At 36.9% G+C, this 25,081-nt stretch overlaps 1 protein-coding gene across 1 annotated transcript in view; it reads left to right on the forward strand.

The window, feature by feature from the left end:
* LOC121371919 (transmembrane protein 50B-like) overlaps window positions 1-25,081 on the forward strand; it is a 39,251-nt gene that overhangs the window by 8,485 nt on the left and 5,685 nt on the right. Inside the window, exons 2-4 of the mRNA XM_041498165.1 lie at window positions 5,679-5,791; window positions 14,913-14,980; window positions 24,637-24,729. Coding sequence (XP_041354099.1) covers window positions 5,679-5,791; window positions 14,913-14,980; window positions 24,637-24,729 — 274 coding nt within the window. The remainder of the gene's footprint in view (window positions 1-5,678; window positions 5,792-14,912; window positions 14,981-24,636; window positions 24,730-25,081) is intronic.

The raw sequence follows: 25,081 nt of genomic DNA on the forward strand, positions 1-25,081 counted from the left end.
CTTGGGCACTTTTAATATGTTATTATTATAGATATTCTGCAACTATCCTGAAAAATTCAGCTCTGTACTATTTATTTCCGGGTTAAACACTAATTTTGACCTAATATTCCTTATCTAGTATACCTCAGCAATAGAAATAAGCAGAATTTTTCATTTGTCTACCGGACAAGTACATAGAAAAATCTGTTTGTCCAGCAATGTTTTCACTTGTCCAAATAAATATTTTGTTTTATTAAAGTTCAAGGACTATATTTTACAGTTTACAAAAACACGTATTAAGCTTGAGCTTATATGATAAAAAGATTACTACCCTCGTGGATTTCAGTATCGTCAATATCATATATTAGGAATAAAAATAATATATTATGCGAGCCAAAGGCTCGCATAATACAATTTTTATTCTTAATATATGATATTGACGATACCGAAAAACACTCTGGTAATAACCTATATATACATGTATGTTGAGATAAACAGTTAAAGAACTGAAAATGTCTTTGTGTTGTTATTGGCATAGTAGATATAGGCCCCTACTTCAGACTTTATGTAGACATTAATCCAATATATAATGTGAAGTTAAGTAAACATACAACCGGCCTCGGTGGCATAGTGGTTAGGCCATCGGTCTACAGGCTGGTAGGTACTGGGTTCGGATCCCAGTCGAGGCATGGGATTTTTAATCCAGATACCGACTCCAAACCCTGAGTGAGTGCTCCGCAAGGCTCAATGGGTAGGTGTAAACCACTTGCACCGACCAGTGATCCATAACTGGTTCAACAAAGGCCATGGTTTGTGCTATCTTGCCTGTGGGAAGCGCAAATAAAAGATCCCTTGCTGCCTGTCGTAAAAAGAGTAGCCTATGTGGCGACAGCGGGTTTCCTCTTAAAAACAGTGTCTGAATGACCATATGTTTGACATACAGTAGCCGGTGATAAGATAAAAAATCAATGTGCTCTAGAGGCGTCGTTAAATAAAACTAACTTTACTTTTTTTTAAGTAAACATACATGCACTGCAGGCCCATGTGAACGATACCTGGAGTGAAGGGAACTCTTTCTAATAACGAGGCAGTCTCTAGCGGTGGGTCACAAGCAATATTTTTTATCTTTATTTATATATTAGCACATAAAAAGCCCATACCTATTCGTCGTGAAGTAGGGGAGCACAGGTTCCTCTCCACGGACCTTTTAACAAACACTTCCAAAGTATGTGAAAACTGTCAGGCCATTAGAGTCAGAACTATCCCAAACACACAGCTGCAGGCTGTATTCATACAGGGTGGCTTTTTAAGCAACAGCATCATTCATTCTTTTTCTTTCTGTTTTTTTGATGAACTATGTGTTTAAATATGCAAACTTTATTAATTTTGTAAATGGCCCACAACAGATGATCCGTGTAGTTCATGAAGAAGACTGAAACATTTTACAGGTACAACACGTGAAATCTTGGTATAAGACTCCGTGTCAGTGTTAGATTTAATAATATGTGATCCTGATAATCATGATATAGTCCTACTAGGTTTGGGGAATAGAAATAAAAATACATTTAGTGACTTTAATTGCTATTTCATTCTATTTTAAATCAAATAGATATATTTTTTAATACTTTATCTTAATAATTAATATTTAAAAAATGTATTATCTAAATAAATTTGTTTAATGTATTAGCCCGTTCAATTATCATTAAAAATGTCATTTTTAAGTAGCCTTGCAAAAGAAAAGTCCTACCCTCAAACACATTTGTTTGTCATTTTTAAATAAAATACATCCATACAGTATATATTTTTTATTCTTAATCTTCTTGTTCTAATTTATATGAATCATGTAATCATTTTGCTGCCTCCAGCTTCTCTTATTCTTTATTTTAAAAATCCGATGTCAAAAATGCATGCATGATATACGAGGATAAACTCGCAAAGGTAGATGCAGAGAACCGATTACATGTGTAAATTGATTACATGACGATTATTGTATGTTTACGTCTGTAGTAAAGTTAGCACTCCTTGAAAACTTGAGGACTTTTCATGGTATTACTGATGATGTTCCAGGGGACAACAGTTCAAAATTTTAGGTAACCGGAAATCAGTTCACGTGAGTTTTATTTAGGTAACCGCTTGTTCGGTTACGTGAATATAGTTTTTGTAACTGATTAGTTATGCCTACCTAATCCAAAAACACTTGAACTATGGTTCTGTGTTACATTAGTGATTCAAACGTATTTAAAACAAACTAATTTTCACTTTCATGACTGATCTATGGTACTTTTAATTTTAGAATGTAATCGTTCACCACGTAACCGATTGGCGGTTCTCGTGATTTTAAAGTTGTGTAACCGACATGCGAACAGAACAACGGTTCTCGTGAAATATTGTGCCCTGATGTTCTGCATCTATCCTGAAAAAAATCAGCTATGTACTATTTATTTCCGGGTTAAACCCAAATGTTAATTCATGGACTATACCATCTATAGTCTGTCCCATCCTCCTACAAATTTTGTAAATAATTTCAGTTTGGTTTCACGTAAAAAGAAAAGTAAAAGTGTTTTGGAAATAACAAAAATATACTATTTTTGCGGTCCGCCTATTTACAGTCTGAAGCCTGAAAGTAACCCAAAGACAAAAACAATGTGTATACATGTTAATGCTGATATGTATATTGTTTATATTTCGCACGAAGATCCCCCTCATTATGATGTATTTAAATGTTATGTAAAAAAAAAAAAAATTGTAGGAAATGTTTTGTTTTATTTTCGGCCCATACATTATGAAATGTTATTCACTGTCGGGGAAAAAGAAAAGCACATTAAGTGATAAAATATGTCATATACAATCATGGGATTTGGCACAAGGATACATCTCAGAATGATATAGTTCTTCAGTGGGTGGTGGGTTGTGATGTACAGATGTACTGTTTTCTGTTTTAGTGGAACCGGCCTTGGTGGCATCGTGGTTAGGCTATCGGTCTACAGGCGGGTAGGTACTGGGTTCGGATCCCAGTCGAGACATGGGATTTTTAATCCAGATACCAACTCCAAACCCTGAGTGAGTGCTCCGCAAGGCTCATTGGGTAGGTGTAAACCGCTTGCACCGACCAGTGATCCATAACTGGTTCAACAATGGCCATGGTTTGTGCTATCCTGCCTGTGGGAAGCGCAAATAAAAGATCCCTTGCTGCTAATCGGAAAGAGTAGCCCATGTAGTGGTGACAGCAGGTTTCCTCTCAAAATCTGTGTGGTCCTTAACCATATATCTGATGCCATGTAACCATAAATAAAATGTGTTGAGTGCGTCATTAAATATTTTTTGGGTTTTTTTGTTTCTGTTTTAGTGGGTGGTGGGTTGTGATGTACAGATGTACTGTTCTCTGTTTCAATTCTACAGTGGGTGGTGGGTTGTGATGTAAAGATGTACTGTTCTGTTTTAGTTCTTCCGTGGGTGGTGGGTTGTGATGTACAGATGTACTGTTCTGTTTCAGTTCTACAGTGGGTGGTGGGTTGTGATGTACAGATGTACTGTTCTCTGTTTTAGTTCTTCAGTGGGTGGTGGGTTGTGATGTACAGATGTACTGTTCTGTTTCAGTTCTTCAGTGGGTGGTGGGTTGTGATGTACAGATGTACTGTTCTCTGTTTCAGTTCTTCAGCGGGTGGTGGGTTGTGATGTACAGATATACTGTTCTCTGTTTCAGTGGGTGGTGGGTTGTGATGTACAGATGTACTGTTCTCTGTTTAATTTCTACAGTGGGTGGTGGGTTGTGATGTAAAGATGTACTGTTCTGTTTCAGTTCTTCCGTGGGTGGTGGGTTGTGTTGTACAGATGTACTGTTCTGTTTCAGTTCTATAGTGGGTGGTGGGTTGTGATGTACAGATGTACTGTTCTGTTTTAGTTCTTCAGTGGGTGGTGGGTTGTGATGTACAGATAAACTGTTTTGTCTCAGTTCTTCATTGGGTGGTGGGTTGTGATGTACAGATGTAATGTTCTCTGTTTCAGTTCTTCAGCAGGTGGTGGGTTGTGATGTACAGATGTACTGTTCTCTGTTTCAGTTCTTCAGCGGGTGGTGTGTTGTGATGTACAGATGTAGTGTTCTCTGTTTCAGTTCTTCAGCGGTTGGTGGGTTGTGATGTACAGATGTACTGTTCTCTTTTTCAGTTCTTCAGTGGGTGGTGGGTTGTGATGTACAGATGTAGTGTTTTCTGTTTTAGTTCTTCCATGGGTGGTGGGTTGTGATGTACAGATGTACTGTTCTCTGTTTCAGTTCTTCAGCGGGTGGTGGGTTGTGATGTACAGATGTAGTGTTCTCTGTTTCAGTTCTTCAGCGGGTGGTGGGTTGTGATGTACAGATGTAGTGTTCTCTTTTTTAGTTCTTCAGTGGGTGGTGGGTTGTGATGTACAGATGTAGTGTTATCTGTTTTAGTTCTTCAGTGGGTGGTGGGTTGTGATGTACAGATGTAGTGTTCTCTGTTTCAGTTCTTCAGCGGGTGGTGGGTTGTGATGTACAGATGTACTGTTCTGTTTCAGTTCTTCAGCGGGTGGTGGGTTGTGATGTACAGATGTACTGTTCTCTTTTTCAGTTCTTCAGTGGGTGGTGGGTTGTGATGTACAGATGTAGTGTTCTCTGTTTTAGTTCTTCAGCGGGTGGTGGGTTGTGATGTACAGATGTAGTGTTCTCTTTTTCAGTTCTTCAGCGGGTGGTGTGTTGTGATGTACAGATGTAGTGTTCTCTTTTTCAGTTCTTCAGTGGGTGGTGGGTTGTGATGTACAGATGTAGTGTTCTCTGTTTCAGTTCTACAGTGGGTGGTGGGTTGTGATGTACAGATGTACTGTTCTCTGTTTTAGTTCTTCAGCGGGTGGTGTGTTGTGATGTACAGATGTAGTGTTCTCTGTTTCAGTTCTTCAGTGGGTGGTGGGTTGTGATGTACAGATGTAGTGTTCTCTGTTTCAGTTCTTCAGTGGGTGGTGGGTTGTGATGTACAGATGTAGTGTTCTCTGTTTTAGTTCTTCAGCGGGTGGTGTGTTGTGATGTACAGATGTAGTGTTCTCTTTTTCAGTTCTTCAGCGGGTGGTGGGTTGTGATGTACAGATGTAGTGTTCTCTTTTTCAGTTCTTCAGTGGGTGGTGGGTTGTGATGTACAGATGTAGTGTTCTCTGTTTCAGTTCTACAGTGGGTGGTGGGTTGTGATGTACAGATGTAGTGTTCTCTGTTTTAGTTCTTCAGCGGGTGGTGTGTTGTGATGTACAGATGTAGTGTTCTCTTTTTCAGTTCTTCAGCGGGTGGTGTGTTGTGATGTACAGATGTAGTGTTCTCTTTTTCAGTTCTTCAGTGGGTGGTGGGTTGTGATGTACAGATGTAGTGTTCTCTGTTTCAGTTCTACAGTGGGTGGTGGGTTGTGATGTACAGATGTACTGTTCTCTGTTTTAGTTCTTCAGCGGGTGGTGTGTTGTGATGTACAGATGTAGTGTTCTCTGTTTCAGTTCTTCAGTGGGTGGTGGGTTGTGATGTACAGATGTAGTGTTCTCTGTTTCAGTTCTTCAGTGGGTGGTGGGTTGTGATGTACAGATGTAGTGTTCTCTGTTTTAGTTCTTCAGCGGGTGGTGTGTTGTGATGTACAGATGTAGTGTTCTCTTTTTCAGTTCTTCAGCGGGTGGTGGGTTGTGATGTACAGATGTAGTGTTCTCTTTTTCAGTTCTTCAGCGGGTGGTGGGTTGTGATCGATGCAGCTGCAAAGTACCCAGACATGAAGGACTTCAACCACGCCTACCACACCCCGGGGGTCATCGGCACCCTCGCCTTCTTCCTGTGAGTGGCACTTCCTACTGATTGACGGGCAAAATTGTCTTTATTTTAATTAAGGATTGTCTATTATTTTTTTACATTCATTGGGTATGAAAAAAAAATCATGCACATTTTTTTGTTGTACATGTAGCAGGATCAGATTTTACACTTTTCCAGAACACAGGAATCATATTTATCCCATCATAAAAATAATGTAAATTGAATTATCCTGCTTTAAATCCTAAGTATTTAATGTCAAACTATAAAAAACCCATTCAATAACATATATATGTAATAAATACACATGATGAACATGACAAATACAACTAGGCATACCACAGTTATACATGAAAAACTGATATTTGACAAACATAATACATAAAACTCATACGAGGTAGATGACACCTGGGTGTGAGATAAACTGGATTCTCCAGCACACGGAAAGAGAACAGGACTATCTACAATTCAAATACAAGACATAAAAGAAACTACTGACAATTACACAGTTAATACATCACAATCACATATTGTTAAACACGATGAACTAAAACACATACACATACACAATTAACATGACATTCAGGTTGCAGATTTTCTTTAAGCCAGCTATCTGGAACAAATATTTATCCAACGTAATTTAATCTATATACCCAATATAAATAATCCTTACTTTATACATTCATAAAGTAATGAAACAATAAGGAAAGACTTCCGAACGTGTCCGCCACATGTGTTGGATTAGCAATATCAAGTGGACACTGCATTAAACACTACAAACGATGTAGTGCTAGGGTCTGGATTCGAACTCCAGACCATCGGGACTAGCCGAGCACTATATCCACTTGGCCACACAGTGGATCAACAAGTGAGACTGCATTTTAATACTTATAAATCTCATAGGGTGTATTTTGATGGAATGAACCGAGCATCTTTAGTCCCATAATGCCTCATTGTGTCTTCTGTGCTATATTTCTACCAAAAGCACCAACAAAAGCACCCTAGTAGAGGACATTTTAGACAGAATAGTCAAAATGTCTAATTTTTCAAAGCCAAAACGTGATACTGGATTACGAAATATGAACATTATGTTGCTTTTATAGAACAAAATGTTTAAAAAGGATTGTATAACTATAACCCTAACCTGGAAAAATATCCACCCGGTATCCCCCTCCACTCCATCAATGTAAAGAGGGTTTTTTTTTATGGGGCTTATATATGGAAATATTGAATGAATGAAAGGGGGGGGGGGGGGGGGGGGGGGGGTGGGGGGAGGTGGGGGGGGGGGGGGTGGGGGGGGGGGGGGAGAACGGCAGATATTTTGCCCCTAATTCTAAACTTATATTAAATTCTAAAAAATATTAATTATACCGCCTGAATGAACTTAATGCTGGCACGTTCGGAAGTCACTAGCCACAGTAATTTTTAATGGTGTTAACTGACAGTGCATGTATACAAGACATGCATATATTAAATATAACAAAATACATAGGCAAAACCTTTCAGATAATTTCAATCTTCAATTAATACTTTCAGTTCCACCTTTAAAATGAAAACTGGCCTGACAATATAATCTTAGCAAGAGAAATGCTTAAGAATATGGTATGGGTATTATATTTAAAATGAAAACTGGCCTGACAATATAATCTTGGCAGGAGAAATGCTTAAGAATATGGTATGGGTATTATATTTAAAATGAAAACTGGCCTGACAATATAATCTTGGCAGGAGAAATGCTTAAGAATATGGTATGGGTATTATATTTACGTTCCCATTTCCAAAAAAGGTTCAGGCACGCCCATCGCGGATCCAATTTCTGACCGCCAGAGGTCGGTTCGGGGACAGAATAAACCTGACCACTAGAGACAGGTTTTTTTTTTTCCCTGATGGGCTTGGGAGAGGAGGTTGAGAACAATAGTTAACATGCAAGGCAAGTAACGTGAGTTAGTACAGTGTAAGCTGAAAGAAACGATTACCACAATTACAAGTTACCAGCCTATTGTTTGACATAACCTGGCTAAGGATAAAATAAAACATTGGTTGTAAACACAGTAGGCTGACAGCAGGCAAACTGTAACTAAAACTTACATTAATTACAAAAGTTGATAGCAGGCAATATCTGCAAATAAAACATGAAATACAAACCATAACTAAAACAAATACCACATACTTCCACATACATACCCAGGTGAACGTATAAGAAATAACAGACAATCCTTATAATTAAATTTGAAACATACTTACTAATAATAACACTAAAAGTTTTTAGGTTCTGAACAATAATACTCCATAGACAAGTTACTAATTATATGTAAAGTAACGTCATCAGGTATGATGTTCCCTCACAACAAACTTTCATTGTTGTGACTGGAACAATGGAATGACGTTAAATTGTAATGAATATAACAGAAATTTAATTATGACATACTGTTATCAGTGACAAATTATAATTCTTATAGAATCCCCGACACTAAAAGGTATAGGAAATCATCTCAAGCTTTAATGAAAATATACATCAGTTTTTATAATAATTAATGTTCATCAAACAAACATGAAACATGAAAATTAAAGTTTGTTTTGCTTAACGACACCACTAGAGCACATTGATTTATTAATTATCACTATTGGATGTCAAACAGTTGGTAATTCTGACATACATGTAGTTAGAAAAAACCCTGTTACATTTGTCCATTAGTAACATGGGATGTTTTATATGCACCACGCCACAGACAGGATACCACATACCACAGCCACTGGCTGGAATGAGAAATAATCCAATGGGCCGATCAATTGGCATCATGCAACCACGTATCAGCCAAGCATTTTACCACTGGGCTACGTGCCACCCCTATTTATCCATGATCATATATAATTATAGCAAGATCTTTACCACTGGGCTACGTTCCACCCCTGTTTATCCATGATCATAATCAATTATAGCAGGATCTCTACCACTGGGCTACGTTCCACCCCTATTTATCCATGATCATAATCAATTATACCAAGATCTCTACCACTGGACTACGTTCCACCCCTATTTATCCATGATCATAATCAATTATACCAAGATCTCTACCACTGGACTACATTCCACCCCTATTTATCCATGATCATAATCAATTATAGCAAGATCTCTACCACTGGGCTACGTTCCACCCCTATTTATCCATGATCATAATTAATTATAGCAAGATCTCTACCACTGGGCTATGTTCCACCCCTGTTTATCCATGATCATAATCAATTATACCAAGATCTCTACCACTGGGCTACGTTCCATCCCTATTTATCCATGATCATAATCAATTATAGCAAGATCTCTACCACTGGGCTACATTCCACCCCTATTTATCCATGATCATATATAATTATAGCAAGATCTCTACCACTGGGCTACATCCCACCTCTATTTATCCCTGATCATAATCAATTATAGCAAGATCTCTACCACTGGGCTACGTTCCACCCCTATTTATCCATGATCATAATCAATTATAGCAAGATCTCTACCACTGGGCTACGTCCCACCCCTATTTATCCATGATCATATATAATTATACCAAGATCTCTACCACTGGGCTACGTTTCACCCCTATTTATCCATGATCATATATAATTATAGCAAGATCTCTACCACTGGGCTACGTCCCACCCCTATTTATCCATGATCATAATCAATTATACCAAGATCTCTACCACTGGGCTATGTTCCACCCCTTTTTATCCATGATCATAATCAATTATAGCAGGATCTCTACCACTGGGCTACGTTCCACCCCTATTTATCCATGATCATAATCAGTTGTAGCAAGATCTCTACCACTGGGCTACGTTCCACCCCTATTTATCCATGATCATAATCAATTATAGCAGGATCTCTACCACTGGGCTACGTCCCACCCCTATTTATCCATGATCATATATAATTATAGCAAGATCTCTACCACTGGGCTACGTTCCACCTCTATTTATCCATGATCATAATTAATTATAGCAATATCTCTACCACTGGGCTACGTCCCACCCCTATTTATCCATGATCATAATCAATTATAGCGAGATCTCTACCACTGGGCTACTTCCCACCCCTATTTATCCATGATCATAATCAATTATAGCAAGATCTCTACCACTGGGCTACGTCCCACCCCTATTTATCCATGATCATAATCAATTATAGCAAGATCTCTACCACTGGACTACGTTCCACCCGTATTTATCCATGATCATAATCAATTATACCAAGATCTCTACCACTGGGCTATGTTCCACCCCTGTTTATCCATGATCATAATCAATTATAGCAAGATCTCTACCACTGGGCTACGTTCCACCCCTATTTATCCATGATCATAATCAATTATACCAAGATCTCTACCACTGGGCTACGTTCCATCCCTATTTATCCATGATCATAATCAATTATAGCAAGATCTCTACCACTGGGCTACATTCCACCCCTATTTATCCATGATCATATATAATTATAGCAAGATCTCTACCACTGGGCTACATCCCACCTCTATTTATCCCTGATCATAATCAATTATAGCAAGATCTCTACCACTGGGCTACGTTCCACCCCTATTTATCCATGATCATAATCAATTATAGCAAGATCTCTACCACTGGGCTACGTCCCACCCCTATTTATCCATGATCATATATAATTATAGCAAGATCTCTACCACTGGGCTACGTTCCACCCCTATTTATCCATGATCATATATAATTATAGCAAGATCTCTACCACTGGGCTACGTCCCACCCCTATTTATCCATGATCATAATCAATTATAGCAAGATCTCTACCACTGGGCTATGCTATGTTCCACCCCTTTTTATCCATGATCATAATCAATTATAGCAGGATCTCTACCACTGGGCTACGTCCCACCCCTATTTATCCATGATCATAATAATTATAGCAAGATCTCTACCACTGGGCTACATTCCACCTCTATTTATCCATGATCATAATTAATTATAGCAATATCTCTACCACTGGGCTACGTCCCACCCCTATTTATCCATGATCATAATCAATTATAGCGAGATCTCTACCACTGGGCTACTTCCCACCCCTATTTATCCATGATCATAATCAATTATAGCAAGATCTCTACCACTGGGCTACGTCCCACCCCTATTTATCCATGATCATAATCAATTATAGCAAGATCTCTACCACTGGGCTACATTCCACCCCTATTTATCCATGATCATATATAATTATAGCAAGATCTCTACCACTGGGCTACGTCCCAACCCTATTTATCTATGATCATATATAATTATAGCAAGATCTCTACCACTGGGCTACGTTCCACCTCTATTTATCCATGATCATAATCAATTATAGCAAGATCTCTACCACTGGGCTACGTCCCACCCCTATTTATCCATGATCATAATCAATTATAGCAAGATCTTTACCACTGGTCTACGTTCCACCCCTGTTTATCCATGATCATAATCAGTTATAGCAAGATCTCTACCACTGGGCTACGTTCCACCCCTATTTATCCATGATCATAATCAATTATAGCAGGATCTCTACCACTGGGCTACGTCCCACCCCTATTTATCCATGATCATAATCAATTATAGCAAGATCTCTACCACTGGGCTACGTCCCACCCCTATTTATCCATGATCATATATAATTATAGCAAGATCTCTACCACTGGGCTACGTTCCACCTCTATTTATCCATGATCATAATTAATTATAGCAATATCTCTACCATTGGGCTACGTCCCACCCCTATTTATCCATGATCATAATCAATTATAGCGAGATCTCTACCACTGGGCTACTTCCCACCCCTATTTATCCATGATCATAATCAATTATAGCAAGATCTCTACCACTGGGCTACGTTCCACCCCTATTTATCCATGATCATAATCAATTATACCAAGATCTCTACCACTGGGCTACGTTCCATCCCTATTTATCCATGATCATAATCAATTATAGCAAGATCTCTACCACTGGGCTACATTCCACCCCTATTTATCCATGATCATATATAATTATAGCAAGATCTCTACCACTGGGCTACATCCCACCTCTATTTATCCCTGATCATAATCAATTATAGCAAGATCTCTACCACTGGGCTACGTTCCACCCCTATTTATCCATGATCATAATCAATTATAGCAAGATCTCTACCACTGGGCTACGTCCCACCCCTATTTATCCATGATCATATATAATTATACCAAGATCTCTACCACTGGGCTACGTTTCACCCCTATTTATCCATGATCATATATAATTATAGCAAGATCTCTACCACTGGGCTACGTCCCACCCCTATTTATCCATGATCATAATCAATTATAGCAAGATCTCTACCACTGGGCTATGTTCCACCCCTTTTTATCCATGATCATAATCAATTATAGCAGGATCTCTACCACTGGGCTACGTCCCACCCCTATTTATCCATGATCATATATAATTATAGCAAGATCTCTACCACTGGGCTACATTCCACCTCTATTTATCCATGATCATAATTAATTATAGCAATATCTCTACCACTGGGCTACGTCCCACCCCTATTTATCCATGATCATAATCAATTATAGCGAGATCTCTACCACTGGGCTACTTCCCACCCCTATTTATCCATGATCATAATCAATTATAGCAAGATCTCTACCACTGGGCTACGTCCCACCCCTATTTATCCATGATCATAATCAATTATAGCAAGATCTCTACCACTGGGCTACATTCCACCCCTATTTATCCATGATCATATATAATTATAGCAAGATCTCTACCACTGGGCTACGTCCCAACCCTATTTATCTATGATCATATATAATTATAGCAAGATCTCTACCACTGGGCTACGTTCCACCTCTATTTATCCATGATCATAATCAATTATAGCAAGATCTCTACCACTGGGATACGTCCCACCCCTAGTTATCCATGATCATAATCAATTATAGCAAGATCTTTACCACTGGTCTACGTTCCACCCCTGTTTATCCATGATCATAATCAGTTATAGCAAGATCTCTACCACTGGGCTACGTTCCACCCCTATTTATCCATGATCATAATCAATTATAGCAGGATCTCTACCACTGGGCTACGTCCCACCCCTATTTATCCATGATCATAATCAATTATAGCAAGATCTCTACCACTGGGCTACGTCCCACCCCTATTTATCCATGATCATATATAATTATAGCAAGATCTCTACCACTGGGCTACGTTCCACCTCTATTTATCCATGATCATAATTAATTATAGCAATATCTCTACCATTGGGCTACGTCCCACCCCTATTTATCCATGATCATAATCAATTATAGCGAGATCTCTACCACTGGGCTACTTCCCACCCCTATTTATCCATGATCATAATCAATTATAGCAAGATCTCTACCACTGGGCTACGTTCCACCCCTATTTATCCATGATCATAATCAGTTATAGCAAGATCTCTACCACTGGGCTACGTTCCACCCCTATTTATCCATGATCATAATCAGTTATAGCAAGATCTCTACCACTGGGCTACGTCCCACCCCTAGTTATCCATGATCATAATCAATTATAGCAAGATCTCTACCACTGGGCTACGTTCCACCCCTATTTATCCATGATCATAATCAATTGTAGCAAGATCTCTACCACTGGGCTACGTTCCACCCCTATTTATCCATGATCATAATCAATTATAGCAAGATCTCTACCACTGGGCTACGTCCCACCCCTATTTATCCATGATCATAATCATTTCTAGCAAGATCTCTACCACTGGGCTACGTCCCACCCCTATTTATCCATGATCATAATCAATTATAGCAAGATCTCTACCACTGGGCTACTTCCCACCCCTATTTATCCATGATCATAATCAATTATAGCAAGATCTCTACCACTGGGATATATCCCACCCCTATTTATCCATGATCATAATTAATTATAGCAAGATCTCTACCACTGGGCTACGTTCACCCCTATTTATCCATGATCATATATAATTATAGCAAGATCTCTACCACTGGGCTACGTTCCACCCCTATTTATCCATGATCATAATGAATTATAGCAGGATCTCTACCACTGGGCTACGTTCACCCCTATTTATCCATGATCATAATCAATTATAGCAAGATCTCTACCACTGGGCTACTTCCCACCCCTATTTATCCATGATCATAATCAAGTATAGCAAGATCTCTACCACTGGGCTACGTCCCACCCCTATTTATCCATGATCATAATCAATTATAGCAAGATCTCTACCACTGGGCTACGTCCCACCCCTATTTATCCATGATCATAATCAATTATAGCAAGATCTCTACCACTGGGCTACGTTCCACCCCTATTTATCTATGATCATAATCAATTATACCAAGATCTCTACCACTGGGCTACGTCCCACCCCTATTTATTCATGATCATATACAGTGTATAATTATACCAGGATGATAACGAGAGAAAATAAAGATCTGGGCTACGTCCCACCCCTATTTATCTATGATCATAATCAGTTATAGCATGATGATAACTAGAGAAAATGAAACAGAGGAGTTCATAATTTAATAGATCATTGCAAGGTCGTCAAATTGAGTTTTAAGAGGTGGACTGCCTGTTGGTCACAAAGATTAACATTTGATTTAAGATTAAGATTTGCTTAAGTTGCAGAACCTTTAGTCTGTATATGTGAATATAACATTGCTGTTTCAGTTCAAGGTAGTGGTTCCATGACACTAACTAATCAAGACATCTGAATAACAATGTAATTACAGCTACTGCTTTGGCAAAATGTTCACTATATTGTTTTAGGTAGTAATATGAACAGACCTTGGCCTGTTAATAAGATATATCTTTCCTTTCTTAAATATATATTTAAAATGTTGCTTACAAAGTACGTAGCTTTCATTTTTACAGTTTACATATTTATTTTATGAGAATCAATTTAACACATACAATTTACTTATTTATTATTTCAAAATAAATATTATGTACACTGTACAGTTTACATATTTTAGAATCAATTTAACACATACAATTTACTTATTTATTATTTCAAAATAAATATTACATACACTGTACAGTTTACATATTTTAGAATCAATTTTACATATGTTTATTATTTCAGAATAAATTCTGTATCTAATGGTCAGATTCGAGGTGACAGTTATACAACTGGATGTATTGGTCAAACAGGTGAGATATATCTCTTATATACAACTGGCTGTATTGATCAAACAGGTGAGTTATATCTCTTATACAACTGGCTGTATTGGTCAAACAGGTGAGATATATCTCTTATACAACTGGCTGTATTGGTCAAACAGGTGAGATATATCTCTTATACAACTGGCTGTATTGATCAAACAGGTGAGATATATCTCTTATACAACTGGCTGTATTGGTCAAACAGGTGACATATATCTCTTATACAACTGGCTGTATTGATCAAACAGGTGACATATATCTCTTATACAACTGGCTGTATTGATCAAACAGGTGACATATATCTCTTATACAACTGGCTGTATTTGACAAACAGGTGAGATATATCTCTTATACAACTGGCTGTATTGATCAAACAGGTGAGTTATATCTCTTATACAACTGGCTGTATTGGTCAAACAGGTGAGATATATCTCTTATACAACTGGCTGTATTGGTCAAACAGGTGAGATATATCTCTTGTACAACTGGCTGTATTGGTCAAACAGGTGAGATATATCTCTTATACAACTGGCTGTATTGATCAAACAGGTGAGATATATCTCTTATACAACTGGCTGTATTGGTCAAACAGGTGAGATATATCTCTTATACAACTGGATGTATTGATCAAACAGGTGACATATATCTCTTATACAACTGGCTGTATTGATCAAACAGGTGACATATATCTCTTATACAACTGGATGTATTGATCAAACAGGTGACATATATCTCTTATACAACTGGCTGTATTTGACAAACAGGTGAGATATATCTCTTATACAACTGGCTGTATTGATCAAACAGGTGAGTTATATCTCTTATACAACTGGCTGTATTGGTCAAACAGGTGAGATATATCTCTTATACAACTGGCTGTATTGGTCAAACAAGTGAGATATATCTCTTATACAACTGGCTGTATTAGACAAACATGTGACATATATCTCTTGTACAACTGGCTGTATTGATCAAACAGGTGACATATATCTCTTATACAACTGGCTGTATTGATCAAACAGGTGAGATATATCTCTTATACAACTGGATGTATTGGTCAAACAGGTGAGATATATCTCTTATACAACTGGCTGTATTGATCAAACAGGTGAGATATATCTCTTATACAACTGGCTGTATTGGTCAAACAGGTGAGATATATCTCTTATACAACTGGCTGTGAGATATATCTCTTATACAACTGGCTGTATTGATCAAACAGGTGAGATATATCTCTTATACAACTGGCTGTATTGATCAAACAGGTGACATATATCTCTTATACAACTGGCTGTATTGATCAAACAGGTGAGATATATCTCTTATACAACTGGATGTATTGATCAAACAGGTGACATATATCTCTTATACAACTGGCTGTATTTGACAAACAGGTGAGATATATCTCTTATACAACTGGCTGTATTGGTCAAACAGGTGAGATATATCTCTTATACAACTGGCTGTATTTGACAAACAGGTGACATATATCTCTTATACAACTGGCTGTATTGATCAAACAGGTGACATATATCTCTTATACAACTGGTTGTATTGATCAAACAGGTGACATATATCTCTTATACAACTGGCTGTATTGATCAAACAGGTGAGTTATATCTCTTATACAACTGGCTGTATTAGACAAACAGGTGACATATATCTCTTGTACAACTGGCTGTATTGATCAAACAGGTGGCATATATCTCTTATACAACTGGATGTATTGATCAAACAGGTGACATATATCTCTTATACAACTGGCTGTATTGATCAAACAGGTGACATATATCTCTTGTACAACTGGCTGTATTGATCAAACAGGTGACATATATCTCGTATACAACTGGCTGTATTTGACAAACAGGTGACATATCTCTCTTATACAACTGGCTGTATTGATCAAACAGGTGAGATATATCTCTTATACAACTGGCTGTATTGATCAAACAGGTGACATATATCTCTTATACAACTGGATGTATTGATCAAACAGGTGACATATATCTCTTATACAACTGGATGTATTGATCAAACAGGTGACATATATCTCTGATACAACTGGCTGTATTGATCAAACAGGTGGGTTAGATCTCTTATACAACTGGCTGTATTGGTCAAACAGGTGACATATATCTCTTATACAACTGGCAGTATTGATCAAACAGGTGAGATATATCTCTTATACAACTGGCTGTATTGATCAAACAGGTGAGATATATCTCTTATACAACTGGCTGTATTTGACAAACAGGTGAGATATATCTCTTATACAACTGGCTGTATTGATCAAACAGGTGACATATATCTCTTATACAACTGGCTGTATTGATCAAACAGGTGACATATATCTCTTATACAACTGGATGTATTGATCAAACAGGTGACATATATCTCTTATACAACTGGCTGTATTTGACAAACAGGTGAGATATATCTCTTATACAACTGGCTGTATTGATCAAACAGGTGAGTTATATCTCTTATACAGCTGGTTGTATTAGACAAACAGGTGACATATATCTCTTGTACAACTGGCTGTATTGATCAAACAGGTGACATATATCTCGTATACAACTGGCTGTATTTGACAAACAGGTGACATATCTCTCTTATACAACTGGCTGTATTGATCAAACAGGTGAGATATATCTCTTATACAACTGGATGTATTGATCAAACAGGTGACATATATCTCTTATACAACTGGCTGTATTTGACAAACAGGTGAGATATATCTCTTATACAACTGGCTGTATTGATCAAACAGGTGACATATATCTCTTATACAACTGGCTGTATTTGACAAACAGGTGACATATATCTCTTATACAACTGGCTGTATTGATCAAACAGGTGACATATATCTCTTATACAACTGGCTGTATTTGACAAACAGGTGACATATATCTCGTATACAACTGGCTGTATTGATCAAACAGGTGACATATATTTCTTATACAACTGGATGTATTGATCAAACAGGTGAGATATATCTCTTATACAACTGGCTGTATTAGACAAACAGGTGACATATATCTCTTGTACAACTGGCTGTATTGATCAAACAGGTGACATATATCTCGTATACAACTGGCTGTATTTGACAAACAGGTGACATATCTCTCTTATACAACTGGCTGTATTGATCAAACAGGTGACATATATCTCTTATACAACTGGCTGTATTGATCAAACAGGTGACATATATCTCTTATACAACTGGCTTTAAACCCCAAAAATTATAAAAAATAAATAAACCAATCAATTTTGCATTTCAAGACCGGATGTTGATTTGTATAACTAGCCGGTGCACGACTACGTACCGCCGCATTGAGAAATAGTTTGTTGTACTTCTGCTATTTCTCAGTGATGTTTTCAGGGGAGTGGTGTAGAAGAACTTCCCCATAAATTTCCATTGGGTTTCTTTTTTTAATTTAAAGAAAGCTGTAAGGTACGTGCATAAATATATGTTTATTTTCATATTGGGTGAAAAATGGGTAAAACTAATGCATAATTCCATATTTTAACAAAACGCCCGTTACCCACTGGTTATGCTAATAATGATGAATTCACAAATCACAACTGACAATAACAATTTGTTGACCAAAAATCCAACCAATAAGAGAATAACAAGTGTTTTTGCAGTTAAAAATTGTGTAGCTTGCAAAAGCATCCGAGTTCACAGGAAAACTAAAGTTATATCTTTAAAGGAGAGGACAATTAAGGCATTTGGCCTGGTATGCACATTCAACGATATATAATGCACATTATTGCTTAAAATCAACATGTATAATCGTATAGTTAATTAATAAAATGGTTAAATGTGACGACTATTATATATAATGGGCGCAGCCATTTTGTACTATCTCAGTGAGTACGCCCTCTGGCGAGCTGGTGGTTACATAATACTTAACGCGTCACGTCAGGAATGAGCCTTAGAACTAGAGAAACACAATCTACATGGTTTTTGCGGGATGATAAATAGTCATACATTGCAATGTTCTGTAATAATACACATCCCAGTAAGCCAACAGTAAGTATATCCAGCACTATATATATTATTTTTCAATACAAAATAAAATACCATTGTCAAAGTGGCTACACAACAAGTCGAAACAATTAACAATGTTTTTCCCATGCATTAACCTACGTACTGAATTGATACACGGAGTGTTTTCTTAGTTAATTGGTCTATGCTGTTAGTTGCTTCTACCTGTGATTCCTGATTGGCAGGTGTGTATTTGATTGGTAACCAGACGAGCCAATTAATTGACGCTGTCTAGACACAAAAATACATACCGGTATTGTGGAATATTACCTGTCGCCCCTAAAATTGTAATGGACATGGTTTATTACTGCAAATAGTTCTGTAAAACTATTGATTAAGTAGACTTTTCCATCTACATCCACAGAACTGACCAATTACGTAGTCCCAAAGAAAAGAAAATTATCACATGGGTATTGTGGGTTGTTGTTTTTGCTCCAACGTAGCATATCAATAGGCGTAATAGTGTACATTTTTCCTTTGGATTATTAAACAGAGAAAAATACTATAACCCCATTTTGTTCCGTTAATGCAACTTGAAATATATTTAGTTAAATAGTTTATTATATTATTACGTCATTTATGCTGTTTTACAAGTCAGGTTGATCAAAGAGAAGCGCCTTGTCGAAAATTACTGCTTTTGTTTACACTGTACATACAGGAGATGGTCAGGAGCTGACGTCACTTCGCCCCAAGCTATCCCACCGGACGTCACAAAAACGAAACAAAATGGCTGCCCCCAGTTAGCAGGAATAATCATGTTTTTTTATTAACTCTAAAATTACGCGTTTTTCATTTGCTAAAGTGTCAGTATGTGTTGGTGGTCATCTTTCCAACACATAAGGCTCTTGTTGGAGTTGACCCTACCTTTAAGGTCGACGACAGTCACTTTTCATGCCCTTGTTTTGGCTTTGTACACAATAAATATAGCATATCTTACCATAATTTCACTTGAAATCCATATTTCGTAAAAGGTACAATTTTTTAATCACAGAATTTTCTTCAAACACATTCAGGTGCTTCAGTAATGTTCCAAAAAAATTTAAAAAATCAATAGGAATTTTGCATCGGATTTTTTCCAGCATTTTTAAAACGGAAACGTCATGTACCCAATTTATGGTTATTGTAAGGAGGTGGAAAGTGATGTCATTTGAATTCTGACGTCATTCAAATTCAAAATTAGCTATATTATGACAGTGCTTCGCCACATTAAAATAAAAACTGGTCTACTAACCTTGACCCCTGTTATATTTCTACAACAAGCAAACAACGCTGTTTACAGGTCGGTATATTTTAATTTTTCATAATTCTACAAAAAATATTAAGTTTATTTTTTTTAATATTTCATTTATCATCACCAATAGAAGCAAATATGTAAATACAACATGTTGAATCAAATGAGTGTTCAGTCAGTCAAGTTTTGAAACAAAGTTGCTTACTTTTTGTCTGCTTAGTGAGCGTTGGTCTCATATTCTGCAGGGCTGTAGCAATGTCGGCAATCGAATGAAACGGGCATAGCTACACCAATTTTACTTTGGAAAAACTGTTATCGTGTCCGTCATGATTGCACATTTACCAAATACTGTTGAACATTTCATAATATAGTGATTTTCATGTGTCAGACTTATTGTTGAATACAGGCACCTCAACAAGTACACAATAGCAGTGAAGTGAGAGCAGACGGTTCATTGCTCAGTACAAGCGGACGTTATCTCATTGGACTTACCAGTGCAAACGTTTTGGATGCATTGTTGCTTCTGATTGATAAGATGCAAGTGAGTTGCAGGTGTCAATCTTCTTGTTGGATACCGGTAAAATGTCAAGAAAGCAATGGGGACTTAAACAAGCGAACAATAGCAGTGAAGTGAGAACATAATTGATGCCAGTTGACTACGTAAATACACGTGGACATTATCTGACTGATCTTATTAGTATAGTCGTTTTTGATGCATTGCTGTTAATGCTACTGATTGATAAGATACAAAACAATTATGATCAGTTCGCTGTATATGTACTATTTTACACTGAAATTCACAATTTTAACCAAACAATTGGTTCGTTTTAACAGTTAATTCGCTATACATAGTACGTTATATATAGGGGGGAAAATTGGGACTTTACAATCAGTTTGTTCTAACCGGTAGTTTGTTATAAACGTGTTCGTTCTAAAAGTACTTTACTGTATCTCTTATACAACTGGCTGTATTGATCAAACAGGTGACATATATCTCTGATACAACTGGCTGTATTCGACAAACAGGTGACATATATTTCTTATACAACTGGCTGTATTGATCAAACAGGTGGGTTAGATCTCTTATACAACTGGCTGTATTGGTCAAACAGGTGACAATATCTCTTATACAACTAGCTGTATTCGACAAACAGGTGACAATGTCTCTTATACAACTAGCTGTATTCGACAAACAGGTGACAATGTCTCTTATACAACTGGCTGTATTCGACAAACAGGTGACAATGTCTCTTATACAACTAGCTGTATTCGACAAACAGGTGACAATGTCTCTTATACAACTAGCTATATTGGACATCATATGACCAAATGTTTTCAGTGAGATGAGAAACTCTTGATTGTGTTAGGTGTTGTGTGTTTTGATTGTACTGTTATAATGTGTTGTGTGTTTTGATTGTACTGTTATAATGTATGGGTGTTTTGACTGTATTGTTATAATGTTGTGTGTACTTTGACTGTACTGTTATAATGTGTTGTGTGTTTTGACTACTGTTATAATGTGTTGTGTGTTTTGCCTACTGATATAATATTTTGTGTGTTTTGACTACTTTTATATTGTGCTGTGTGTTTTGACTACTGTTATAATGTGTTTTTCTGTTTTGACTACCGTTATAATGTGTTGTGTGTTTTGACTACCGTTATAATGTGTTGTGTTTTGACTGTACTGTTATAATGTGGTGTGTGTTTTGACTATAGTGTTATAATGTGGTGTGTGTTTTGACTACTGTTATAATGTGGTGTGTGTTTTGACTGTTGTGTTATGTGGTGTGTGTTTTGTCTGTACTGTTATAATGTGGTGTGTGTTTTGACTAATGTTATAATGTGGTGTGTGTTTTGACTACCGTTATAATGTGGTATGTGTTTTGACTACTGTTATTATGTGGTGTGTGTTTTGACTACCATTATAATGTGGCGTGTGTTTTCACTGGACTTTTATACTGTGGTGTGTGTTTTGACTGTAGTGTTATAATGTGGTGTGTGTTTTGTCTGTAGTGTTATAATGTGGTGTGTCTTTTGACTGTAGTGTTATAATGTGGTGTGTGTGTTTTGACTACTGTTATAATTTGGTGTGTGTTGACTACTGTTATAATGTGGTGTGTGTTTGACTACTGTTATAATGGGGTGTGTGTTTTGACTACTGTTATAATGGGGTGTGTGTTTTGACTACTGTTATAATGTGTTGTGTGTTTTGACTACCGTTATAATGTGGTGTGTGTTTTGTCTGTACTGTTATAATGTGGTGTGTGTTTTGACTATAGTGTTATAATGTGGTGTGTGTTTTGACTACCGTTATAATGTGGTGTGTCTTTTGTCTGTACTGTTATAATGTGGTGTGTGTTTTGACTATAGTGTTATAATGTGTTGTGTGTTTTGACTACTGTTATAATGTGTTGTGTGTTTTGACTACCGTTATAATGTGGTGTGTGTTTTGTCTGTACTGTTATAATGTGGTGTGTGTTTTGACTATAGTGTTATAATGTGGTGTGTGTTTTGACTAGTTATAATGTGGTGTGTGTTTTGACTACTGTTATAATGTGGTGTGTGTTTTGACTACTGTTATAATGTGGTGTGTGTTTTGACTACTGTTATAATGTGATGTGTGTTTTGACTACCGTTATAATGTGTTGTGTGTTTGACTGTACTGTTATAATGTGGTGTCTGTTTTGACTATAGTGTTATAATGTGGTGTGTGTTTGACTACCATTATAATGTGGTGTGTGTTTTGACTACCGTTATAATGTGGTGTGTGTTTTGACTACCGTTATTATGTGGTGTGTGTTTTGACTACCGTTATAATGTGGTGTGTGTTTTGACTACCATTATAATGTGGCGTGTGTTTTGTCTGTTATAATGTGGTGTGTGTTTTGACTGTAGTGTTATAATGTTGTGTGTGTTTTGTCTGTACTGTTATAATGTGGTGTGTGTTTTGACTAGTGTTATAATGTGGCGTGTGTTTTGTCTGTACTGTTATAATGTGGTGTGTGTTTTGACTGTAGTGTTATAATGTGGTGTGTGTTTTGACTACCGTTATAATGTGGTATGTGTTTTGACTACCGTTATTATGTGGTGTGTGTTTTGACTACCGTTATAATGTGGCGTGTGTTTTCACTGGACTTTTATACTGTGGTGTGTGTTTTGACTAGTGTTATAATGTGGTGTGTGTTTTGTCTGTAGTGTTATAATGTGGTGTGTCTTTTGACTGTAGTGTTATAATGTGGTGTGTGTGTTTTGACTACTGTTATAATGTGGTGTGTGTTTGACTACTGTTATAATGGGTTGTGTGTTTTGACTACTGTTATAATGTGTTGTGTGTTTTGACTACTGTTATAATGTGGTGTGTGTTTTGTCTGTACTGTTATAATGTGGTGTGTGTTTTGACTATAGTGTTATAATGTGGTGTGTGTTTTGACTACCGTTATAATGTGTTGTGTGTTTTGACTACCGTTATAATGTGGTGTGTGTTTTGTCTGTACTGTTATAATGTGGTGTGTGTTTTGACTATAGTGTTATAATGTGGTGTGTGTTTTGACTACCGTTATAATGTGTTGTGTGTTTTGACTACTGTTATAATGTGTTGTGTGTTTTGACTACCGTTATAATGTGGTGTGTGTTTTGCCTGTACTGTTATAATGTGGTGTGTGTTTTGACTATAGTGTTATAATGTGGTGTGTGTTTTGACTACCGTTATAATGTGGTGTGTGTTTTGACTAATGTTATAATGTGTGTGTTTTCACTGTACTTTTATAATGTGTGTGTTTTGACTGTAGTGTTATAATGTGGTGTGTGTTTTGACTAGTTATAATGTGGTGTGTGTTTTGTCTGTACTGTTATAATGTGGTGTTTGTTTTGACTATAGTGTTATAATGTGGTGTGTGTTTTGACTATAGTGTTGTAATGTGGTGTGTGTTTTGTCTGTACTGTTATAATTTGGTGTGTGTTTTGACTATAGTGTTATAATGTGGTGTGTGTTTTGACTATAGTGTTATAATGTGGTGTGTGTTTTCACTGTTATAATGTGGTGTGTGTTTTCACTGTACTTTTGTAATGTGGTGTGTGTTTTGACTGTAGTGTTAGAATGTGGTGTGTGTTTTGACTATAGTGTTATAATGTGTTGTGTTTTGACTACCGTTATAATGTGGTGTGTTTTTTGACTACCGTTATAATGTGGTGTGTGTTTTGACTGTACTTTTATAATGTGGTGTGTTTTTGACTGTAGTGTTATAATGTGGTGTGTGTGTTTTGACTACTGTTATAATGTGGTGTGTGTTTGTTTGACTACTGTTATAATGTGTTGTGTGTTTTGACTACCGTTATAATGTGGTGTGTGTTTTCTCATTGCAGGAGCACGGGTCTGGCTGTTCATTGGCTTCTTGCTGGCATTCGGTTCTTTAATTGCGGCATGCTGGATTCTCTTTGGCTTTTATGTTGTACAGTGTAAGTGACAAACATTTCATATGTTGTAATAGTATACAGGTACACTATCATAAACATCTGTTACTATATTGTCATACCCTACATGTACACTATCATAAACATCTGTTACTATCTTGTACTATACAGGAACACTATCATAAACATCTTTTACTATATTGTCATACTATACAGGTACACTATCATAAACATCTGTTACTATATTGTCATACTATACAGGTACACTATCATAAACATCTGTTACTATATTGTCATACGATACAGGTACACTATCATAAACATCTGTTACTATGTTGTCATACTATACAGGTACACTGTAATAAACATCTGTTACTATATTGTCATACCGGCCTCG

This window comes from Gigantopelta aegis, chromosome 4 (genome assembly GCF_016097555.1).
Source record: "Gigantopelta aegis isolate Gae_Host chromosome 4, Gae_host_genome, whole genome shotgun sequence".
Lineage (NCBI taxonomy): Eukaryota > Metazoa > Mollusca > Gastropoda > Neomphalida > Peltospiridae > Gigantopelta > Gigantopelta aegis.